General features: G+C 44.4%; 1 protein-coding gene across 5 annotated transcripts in view; it reads left to right on the forward strand.

Annotated features, from left to right (window-relative positions):
- DCBLD1 (discoidin, CUB and LCCL domain containing 1) overlaps positions 1-8,360 on the forward strand; it is a 92,212-nt gene extending 83,852 nt beyond the window's left edge. For 4 of the 5 annotated variants that reach the window (XM_084622121.1, XM_084622119.1, XM_084622120.1 and 1 more), the window contains 3 exons: positions 2,155-2,204; positions 3,332-3,451; positions 5,999-8,360. In XM_084622121.1, the coding sequence (XP_084478247.1) occupies positions 2,155-2,204; positions 3,332-3,451; positions 5,999-6,513 (685 nt within the window). In that variant the 3' untranslated portion in view covers positions 6,514-8,360. The remainder of the gene's footprint in view (positions 1-2,154; positions 2,205-3,331; positions 3,452-5,998) is intronic. The other variant, XM_084622123.1, reaches the window with a different exon arrangement.
- The last annotated feature ends 2,498 nt before the right edge of the window (positions 8,361-10,858 follow it).

Raw genomic sequence — 10,858 nt, forward strand, 5'->3', positions numbered from 1 at the left:
GATTCCTATGTAATTGGTTAATCTGCTCAAACCTACTTACCCCCATTTACTGACTAATAACGGCGTCTAGGCTGGTGTAACTTGCACACCTAGGAACAAAAAGAAAGTAGAGTGGAAGCTATTTTAATTGTTGTCTCGTCCCCATCTTATTGGTGGTGTTGCTACATTCATCTCTGCTGGTTCCTTGATATGTGAATTAGACCAGCTTTGACTCAGTGGGCCAAATTCAGAGCTGCCATGTAAGGGGGTGCATAAAACACATGTTGGGAAGTAAAGCTCAGCAGCTGTCACAGACGTTGAGAGGGCTGGAAAAAGGTAAATTTCACTCGCTTAGACTCCCCCATGTCTTCCATTAATTTGAGCTCTGCCCGGTGGATACAAATGTCAGCAGATGAAGTTTGGGGGTAGGGACAAAGTTCCCTTTGACATCACCTCCCTATGAAAAGGGTTTGCATCTCCTCAGAGTCCAGTACCAAATCTAGGGTTTCTAACAACTGTGCAAAGAATTCAGGATAGCAATCCTAACACAACCAGGAAGATAACATCCGAGCTGGCATACAGGGACATGAACAAACCAAATGAATTGCTAAGAGATCACCATTTTCCAGTGCCTTTTCCCAGCTCAAACAGCTGTGGGGAAACAAATGTAACAAGTGTCAGAGTAGCGGCCGTGTTAGTCTGTATCCGCAAAAAGAACAGGAGTACTTGTGGCACCTTAGAGACTAACACATTTATTAGAGCATAAGCTTTTGTGGGCTACAGCCCACTTCATCGGATGCATAGAACGGAACATATAGTTAGATATATATAGAGATATATATACATATATACAGATAAGTTGGAAGTTACCATACAAACTGTGAGAGACTAATTAGTTAAGATGCGCTATTATCAGCAGGAGAAAAAACCTTTTGTAGTGATAATCAAGATGGCCCATTTAGACAGCTGACAAGAAGGTGTGAGGATACTTAAGGAAATAGATTCAATATGTGTAACGACCCAGCCACTCCCAGTCTCTGTTCAAGCCTAAGTTAATGGTATCTAGTTTGCATATTAATTCAAGCTCAGCAGTTTCTCGTTGGTGCCTGTTTTTGAAGCTTTTCTGTTGCAAAATTGCCACCCTTAAATCTTTTACTGAGTGGCCAGAGAGGTTGAAGTGTTCTCCTACCAGTTTTTGAATGTTATGATTCCTAATATCAGATTTGTGTCCATTTATTCTTTTACGTAGAGACTGTCCAGTTTGGCCAATGTACATGGCAGAGGGGCATTGCTGGCACATGATGGCACATATCACATTGGTAGATGTGCAGGTGAACGAGCCTCTGATAGCGTGGCTGATGTGATTAGGCCCTGTGATGGTGTCCCATGAATAGATATGTGGACACAGCTGGCAACGGGCTTTGTTGCAAGGATAGGTTCCTGGGTTAGTGGTTCTGTTGTGTAGTGGCTGGTGAGTATTTGCTTCAGGTTGGGGGGCTGTCTGTAAGCGAGGACTGGTCTGCTCCCAAGATCTGTGAGAGTGAGGGATTGTCTTTCAGGATAGGTTGTAGATCTTTGATGATGCACTGGAGCAGTTTTAGTTGGGGGCTGAAGGTGACGGCTAGTGGCGTTCTGTTATTTTCTTTGTTGGGCCTGTCCTGTACTAGGTGACTTCTGGGTACTCTTCTGGCTTTGTCAGTCTGTTTCTTCACTTCAGCAGGTGGGTATTCTAGTTTTAAGAATGCTTGATAGAGGTCTTGTAGGTGTTTGTCTCTGTCTGAGGGATTGGAGCAAATGCGGTTGTATTTTAGAGCTTGGCTGTAGACAATGGATCATGTGGTGTGTCCTGGATGGAAGCTGGAGGCATGTAGGTAAGTATAGCGGTCAGTAGGTTTCATAGTATGGTGTTTATGTGACCATTGCTTATTAGCACAGTAGTGTCCAGGAAATGGACCGCTTGTGTGGATTGGTCTAGGCTGAGGTTGATGGTGGGATGGAAATTGTAACAAGATTCAGCATTCACGTCCCCTACTGTAATAAGTGCTGTTACCCAGAAACTAATGGGGGATGATTTTCCTCACCTGGTAAACATGATGGTTCACTCCACTGACACTAAGGCATGAAGGTGAAGTGCTGTGAGGGACAAAACCTTACAAACATATTCCTGCCTTACAGGAGAGAGGCAAAAGAAGGTGCTTATGGCTCATCTGATGCACAAACCACAGGTTAGTGGAGAATCATGCTCTCTCCTTTCTATGGGTTGATGGGAAGGATCAAACAATTGAACATCAATTGCATCATTTTCCTTTCGTTTTAATTCACAGTATCACAAAGGGATTAGGGAAAATGACACCACTACTAGTGCCACCCGAAAACAGCAGGCCTAGCAATACAGTTATGTGGCGCCCACAACAGAAATGCAATTAGCAAGTGAAAGAGAGACTTTGGGTCACAAACTTTGAGAGTGTTCCCACTGGAAAAAACACCTACCCTCCAGCAAATGGCTCCTTTCCTTTCCCTCTTCTGCAGCACAGGGGTTAGCCTCTCCCTGAGGAGGCCAAGACATGGTTTTAATGTGGCTTCCTCTGCTGATCCTCTCCCTAATTCCTAAAAAAAAAAAAAAAAAAAAAGCCCAATAATACTGAATTGTGCTTCATTCATCATATCTGAAGAGAATATTGGCTGGGGGGTTTTGCTTTTGGAAGATGTCTGCGAACATCCTTTTGAAGTAACATCTTTTGTGTCTCAGTTGATTAGGCTGTCTAGGGCGGGTTTCATTTAGAGTAGGGAATCTGAGTTCAGCTGCTATTTAGTTCCTCTCTAGTGGAGCACCCTGCTCCTCTGCCAATTAGATGGTGAAACATCCATCTGAAACAGAAGAAAGCAAAAGAAATTAACTTCCCCTCCACTTGTCTCGGAAGTAATCTTGAAACAGACCAACACAGAATACTCTTCTCTCAACAGGTGCCAAAGGATAATACTTATCCTGTAAAGGGGGAGGGTCCGAGAGCCCAGTCTCCAGCCTAAGCCTGAAGATCTACACTGCAAGTTCATAACCCTGATGCCCGGGCCTCAGTCAACTGCAGGTGTTTTACTGAAGTGTAGACTTACCTTAAATGTTCAGGTGGATCCTGCTGCCATGCACTAAAATTTCCCTAGTGCACTTTAATTTACTCCTGTTTCAAAGCAGTGTAATTCAAAGTGTACTGGTTAGTGCACAGCAGCAGGGTCCACGCGGACACTTAGTGCATGGCAGGCTAGTGCAGGGTAGATTTACACCCCAGCTTCCGGTGAGCTAAGTGTTCATTTGGACAAGCCTTTAATGTTTTCTGCGTTCATTTATTTCTTCTAGGTTGTTGGAAACAGATCAAGCAGCCCTTTGTCAGACATCAGTCAACAGAATTTACCATCAGCTATAATAATGAAAAGGAGACTCCACAAAAGCTGGATCTAGTCACAAGTGACATGGCAGGTAACAGTTACATTCTTTGAGATAGAGTCACCTTCTTCTGGATGTATAGTATACAATGGGGAGAGGGGCAGGCAAATTCTATCTGAGCAAAACTCTGGCTGCATCAAGAGTAAGCATGTGAGGCAGGACCCAAGAATTAATGTGCCTTCCCTTGTGCATTGAACTAGTGAAATGGGAGACTATATTGGAAAAATGTCCAGGAGATTTCTTAACTCACTCTCTCCTTTTAGTTTTGAAATTAAAACTTCCCTCCATTTTGTAGAGAGAGATTTGTTTTCTCCTGGTGAAACAGTTATAATTTAAAAAAAAGAGGAGGACTTGTGGCACCTTAGAGACTAACAAATTTATTTGAGCATAAGCTTCTGTATTGATAGACACAATACAAAAACCTGACTAGAATAGACTAGATTGCCATTGCTGATTGGGATTTTCTGTGTCTTTAGTCATGTTTGTATTTAATGTCTCATTTCTTCACAAAAGTTTAGTGACCTGAACAAAGAGTCAGTTTCTCCAACAGTTTGAGCTAATGCCCAACTAGAGATCCTGTTGAGACCTCTGTTCATGTCACTTAGTGTCTGAACCATTGTGGAAGCCAGGCCCCCTGAAGTCAATGTAGTTAAGTAAAACAATGATGTATTAATCTGCTGTGTTACCTTAGCTGCAACTCATTGTTTGGACAGAGCAAATTCCAGCCCTTAGTCCCTGTTTGCATCCCAAAGGGATTCTTCATTCCTTCTCTAAGCACCTCTTGTCCCTGCCTATGTTTTCTCTGTCTGGAAAGGTTCGTGAGCCCAACCATTTTATGGGATCAGTCAGCACTGCATGGATCTTCCCTGCAAGACTAATTTGCTATCCCCAGCACCCCAAAATTCCAGCTTGCCTTTGAGATCAGTTGTCAGAGAAATGCAGTGAAGATCAAATAAAGTAAACTGTGACTAGGGTTTAATTTGAATTCCATATGACACTACCATGGATGTATTGGTGCTAGCTGTAACAGGATCCTTCTGAATAAATAATGTTACGATGGTCTATAAAAAGTGTATTATATCAGAGGGGTGAATAAATATTACTTGTACATGTGGTTATGTGAGGAGATACCCTGCATGGATCCACGCTTTTTGCCTAATGGCCAATGCTTTATAGAGGGTTCCAAGCACTCATGCCATGGGGTGAAAATTTCTAAATTCTGGGGATTTATATAAGGCAATGTTTGAGATTTGGTATTTTTGTATACTGGCCTTAAAAGCAAATGGTAAAGCTGAAAAAAGTGAGTTAATCCCAGGAATGTGTTCTGAAGGCACCTCTGTAACCAGGTTGTGGAGGGCATTCACCTTAGAAATATGTTTTTTTTTAAATCCCTGATATAATTCTTCACTGTCAAATTCTCTAGTAGTTACTAGTTCCTAAAGAAATCCCAGAATGGATCAGGATATTTCATCAAATCCTATTAGGAGTTCCATGGAACTAAAGGTGGGAGTGGCATCAGAGAATTATTTGTTGTTTATTTAGTACACCAATAGTCTCAGCGCTGTACAGATAAAGACAAGACCTTCTCTGTCCCAAAGAGCTTACCGTGTAGTTTGAGATGCAAAACAAGAAGTGCCAGAGAATTTCAATGGGAGATGTAGGTCTGAATTCAGCTCATGTCAGAGAAACTGAATTGAACTTCTTAAGGACTACACCAAAATGTGGCAGTCTCTATCAGTGCTGTGTAACAGAGCTGTGCAGGTCAGTTCATCTGCAAAGAGAAGAGGACAGATTTTAGTCTCTTAGATTCAGGCTAGTGAAAATGTTGCAGTTTTCTCTTATTGTTTTTTGTTGGTTTTGTTTTTAAGTAATTTTCACCAAGGTAATCCTTTAGCAGGGGCTTTCTTGATTGGAGTTGCAAACACCCCTGTTGACACTGCAGATCCTCTGATCTTACGTCTGGCTCCTCCATGGGTCATTTGCTGGTTCTGATCCTCTTCCTGCTATCCTCCCAGATCTAGGTGACCTGTCCAGTAATCTCCTTCCTTACTGTTCCCATTGTTCCCTCGCCTCCAGCTCCAAGCCGACATTACACACTTCTCTTGACCCGTTGGACTCCAACACCTTCCTTCTAGGTTGTTGTCCCGTTCAGCTTTCTCCTTCCACTTGCCATTTGACTGGCCTAAGATTCCTTTTTAGTAATGCAGGAACTGGGGGTGGGGGAGGAGGTTAACCATCCTGTAGGCATCGCAGAGAACTTCTCACGTGTGAAAAAAATTCCTATCAACTTGATGCAAGTTCCCTTGCCAAACTTATCAAGAAGCCCATATCTTGCTGACAATGAACTTTTATCCTCTCTCTAGAACCATAACTACCTCTGACAAATAATGATTCCTTTAGTGAATGAAAGAGGTTGGCAAGAACGGAGTTTTCTTACAATCCGAATGAGAATTCCTATTGATATAGTAGCTGGGTCTCTTAACGTTTTTAAACTCTGCTTCCTGTTACATTATATATGGTGAAATCAAACAAACCAATAGACTGTCTATATATTTTTGAGCTTTTAATGCTTCTTTCTAGATTATCAGCAGCCTCTCATGATCGGAACTGGGATGGTAGCAAGAAAAGGATCCACATTCAGACCAATGGACACAGAGGATGAGGAGAAGAAAGGTAGTTCAGAGATCGAGAACCACTATCACTGCCCGCACAGAGCTAGCCGTCATGAATATGCACTGCCCTTGATCAACCAGGAGCCTGAATATGCCACCCCTATTATAGAGAGGCATCTAGGAAGAGACAACACTTTTCCCTCTGAGAATGACTACAATGTACCTGTAATTTCTTCTGCTCATAAACATTCCCTTTCTGCTGGCAGTTTCAGTAATTCAGGTAGGACCAATGTCAGGAATGGGGACTATCAAACACCGCAGAGTCTAATAAACTATGATAAACCTAAAGTTAACAGTGTTTTGACCTCAGTGAGTACTGACTATCAGAAACCGCAAACTAATTCACTGGTGAATGAGGGTTATTCAACACCCAGAGACTGCCTAAAACCAGTAAACCAGACAGCAATGACAGCACTCTTGTGACTTGCTGTGTTGAGAGACTTGCTGCTCAAGTGAACAGTGTTACTCTATAGCTTCTGGAATGCATGTATTATAGTTTAAAAGGATTCCACTCCAGCAGCTAGAAGACCAACTCAGCCTGTGTACGTAATATTGCAGTTCTGTTGTGTTGTGACACTTGAAGACCAGAGTACACTGATAATCACGGACTATAGCAAGTGAAAATTATCAGTGAAGACTCTGCTTTCTGTAACTGATTTGTAATATGTGCAATTTGTACATAGTTTTTATTTAAGAAACATAACTGAGTTTCTTTCCATCAGTTTTGTTCTATATATTTACATGGTAGGGAAAACAGCTCTTGCAGAAATTCCTGTACAAAAAATCTTATGCTCATCTGAACTTTATTTTATCTTCTGTTATGTTAGCAGTCTTAAACTGTAATCTCCTATGGCTGTGGTGGTTCATTTCCTTTCCCACGGTAGCTGGAAATAAGGCATTTTTATAGTTTTATTCATGAAGAGTGAAAGAAATAAAACTACTTGAAGCATAAATGTGCACAAGAGGGTGTATGAGCAATTCATGGTGATGCTCAAACCAAACTTAGCAGCTACTTTTTTAGTAGCAGTTTTTACATGCTTGGATTTAATTTGATGTTAGGATGCAAGATGAGTCTGTCCATGTTATTGTGGAAAAGATTTAAACCAGTCTTAGTTCATGCAGAGTGTTTTCTGTTATGGTGATCACTGCAATGTCATCTTTTTTGGATGCATCTGTGAATCTGGCTTTTCAAGAAGTGTCTGTAGAGCTAAAATGTGAATTAGGACAATTTACAGGCAGCGTAAGTTTTAAACTTTTCATTGAACTCTTGGGTTATTTTTCTTTTAAGTTTAGAGTTTTGTCCCTTTTTGTCTGAAGTATTTGCAGACCAGACAGTGCAATGTGTATGTGGTTTGCTATGGCATTTAAAATTGTTGGAGATCACATCAGCAAAGTTGTTTTCAGATCATTTTTTTTGCTGGGAAGGTCATCCTGGGTTCTTGTTTGGGCACTATACTAGCAGTGCATTGGGACCCTTCACCCACCTGGAGCCTCCCTGAAATTAACAGGGCTCCAGGTGGATGCAGGGGCTTTCCATTGCTGTTCTCCCTGCAACACTGGGGCCTTGTTTCATACTCAGAAGCGTATTTTAAAATGTCAAGAAGCCCTACTCTTGTTGGGAGGAAGAACAATCTTGTATTGAAGGCACAGAGCTGAGAACCAATAAGTAGCTCGCAGTTCTGTTAACAGATGTGTGGCCTTGGGCAAATCACTTAGCTTCTCAGGATCTTTAGTTTCCCCATCCATAAAATGGAAATGATATTGACCAGCCTCAGAGAGCTGTAGTGAAGCTAAATTAATTGTTTGTAAAGCGCTTTGAGATCCTTGGATGGAAGGTGCTGTAAAAGTAGAAAGTATTATTACTATTATTTTATTATTATAATTTACTTAAGAACATGCCATACCTGGTCCTAAAACGAGCTCTTAACTAGTTTTCCTGTGCTCGCTTACTGTGCATGTGCTGTGGACTGGTGCAATGGCCTTCTGCTGGTGCTGAACTAAACTGTGGAGTGTGTGTGTGTGTGTGTGTGTGTGTGTGTGTGTGTGTGTGTGTTGGTGTGTCTCCTGTGCGGAAAAGTCAGTGTAACTATGTAGCCTTCCCATGTTGCTGTCCCTTCAATTTCTGTGAAATGGATAAAACACTTCAAGTCCTGAAGTAAAACTGCAGCAGCCTATTTGCTACACCACGTTGGGTGGTATTGTTTACTTTCTGTTGTTTACATACATGTGTAAATAAAGGACACCGACCTTTGTAACTGTGTCAGGCAGGACTGGAGTCTAACTCTGTTTTATCATCACTTCACACCCCCGCTGTTGCATATCCTGCCGGAGGAGAAATTTGACAAACACCCCAAAATAGGTGTTCCTTACTATGTGCAAAAGTAACAGTTCGGCTGCTAATGTGATTACAGGCCTTGCTAAAAAAAAAAAAATTAGCATCACCCACCTCATTGAGTCTCTTTGACCCGTAACTTTTGGGGCAGGGGAAGAGAGCCAAGGAAGAAACTAAGATTAAACTCTGTGTTGGATTTATATAATGAGTAAGGGCTGAGGGTGCTCTTCTCATGAGCATGATACCAATACTCCACCCACACAATTAGTCCGACTTGTTAGCAAACAAGCAAAGGCTTGTACGCACTCCCACTTATGTCACTCAAGGGGGTGAATAAGCCACCCCCTTGAGCAATGTAAATTACACCGACCTAAGCCCCAGTGTGGGCAGCGCTCTGTCGGCGGGAGAGGCTCTCAGGTAGGTGGTTTTATTATCCTGACGGGAGATCTCTCTCCCATTGGTAGGGCCCAATTTCACAGCCAAGAAAAACATGTCACGGACCGTGAAATAAGATCTCCCCAAAATCAGCCGGGCTGGGGAGGGATGGGACTTGTCCTTCCCGGACATGGCTGTTATCAGAGGGAGATCCACAGGCAGCGTGGAAGTGAAGGTGTACCATCCGCGCTTCTGTGCTGCAGCAGCCCCAGGGCTAGGCTCTGGGCTTCCACCCCCGTGGGTCTTCCCAGAGCTCAGGACACTAACTCCTGCCACAGCTCCGGGCTGCTGCTCCTCCCCCAGCACACACAACGTCTCCTGCTGGGGCTGGGGGCCACCAGGGCTCGGGGCTTCCAGCCCCCGCAACTCCTGCCCAGTTCGGGGCTGCCTGTCCACTTCCCGCACCCACCCCCTCATGGCTCCTGCCTGGGCTCGGGGACCTGGGTTGGGGGCTGCAACCTCCTGCGGCTCCAGCCAGGACTCAGGGCTTCCACCCACTGTGGCTCCTGCCCGGGTTCTGGGCCACCCAGGCTTAGGGCTTCTGCCCCCAATTCTGGCTCCTGCCTGGGCTTGGGGCTTCATTTTTCAAGTTGTCCAGGGCCCCATGGGCCCATGCGTTAAGCCACCCTTGACCTTGACTAGCAGCTTGGAACCCCCGGCTGGGCTGCTCCCAGCAGCACGGGAGAGATTGTACCTACCTCCATCTCCAGGAGCCTCCTCCAGCTGCAGGAAACTCCGCAGCTGCTGCCATCATGCCAATCCTGCAACAACTTTGGGACCCCCATCCCCTTTTGGATCCAGACCCCCACAGTTACAACACTGTGAAATTTCAGATGTAAACATCTGCAATCATGAAATTGACCAATTTTAAGACCCTGTGGCCATGAAATTGACCACAGTGAACCCTGAATTTGGTAGGGCCCTACCCACTGGCATAGACGCGCTGCAGTTTCTAGTGTGGACTAGCCCTAAGTCATCAAAGCTATGCCCAGGCTGTCGGGAAGAGGCACTGAGATGGCGTATCAATGTCAAGCTATTCAGCGACCGATGACATGGCTTGTACTATAATAATAATCATCTGGCACGCCTCAGCCAGTTGATTCCTCCATCTGCAAAGTCCTTCTGTATGACTATCACTGTGCAGTTCATGTTAGCGCCTGCTTATTTATCATCTTGCTAGCAGCCAAACGTGCCTCAACACCCAGCCTGGTTAATCCCAATACAATGTTTTGTGTTTTTAATAGTCACAGGAAAGTGCTTTAAAAAACTCCCCAAATATTTTCAGTCTCCTTCCCCCACATTTTAGTGAACTGACCTTGAAGGAGTGAGTGCCATGTGGTGGGATAAGGCCAGGCTCCCAGGCTTTTGGCCACCAACCCCCCCCCCCCTTTTTTTTTTTTTTAAATGGGCCATATGCTGCTCAATCTCCACTGCAGCTTCTCAGTCAGTCACTACTTCCTTGATACAGTTCTGGGCACTGAGCACAGACAGACTATAAAGCCACACATATGCTATGCATTTGCTACACAAAGCCCATTGCTCTTTCTACATCATGGAATTCTGTGTTAAGGGCCCTGCCAAGGAGCCCCGAGCCTAATGAGGGGGTGTGGTATTTGGTGGCTCGCTATGGGAGAAGGCAAAAAAGACCACACAGGCCAGGTCCTACAGGATTTCTAGCCCCCACTGGACTTCTGGGGTAGGCTTGAGATCTCACAGGACTTGGAGCCATAAGATCTCATGGAACTTGGCACGAGATTTGGAGCCATGATAAGATGCGTCCTCAGGATCACTTCCTGTTTGCTGGCTTCCAGCTGGCCACCCACCATCCCTCTCCTGCCTGCCCAGATGGGACTGCAGCAGGGCAGCCTCCTGGGCTCTGCCTACTGCTGCTGCAGGTGGGCCAGCAGCTCTGCAAGCCGGCAGGACCATGTCCACATTGCTTTCCCTTGGAGTGATTCGCTTTCATGGTGCCCCATGCGAAGCTGCTCAGGCCAGGTCCTG

This window comes from Lepidochelys olivacea, assembly GCF_965140295.1.
Source record: "Lepidochelys olivacea isolate rLepOli2 genome assembly, chromosome: 3".
Classification (NCBI taxonomy): Eukaryota; Metazoa; Chordata; order Testudines; family Cheloniidae; genus Lepidochelys; species Lepidochelys olivacea.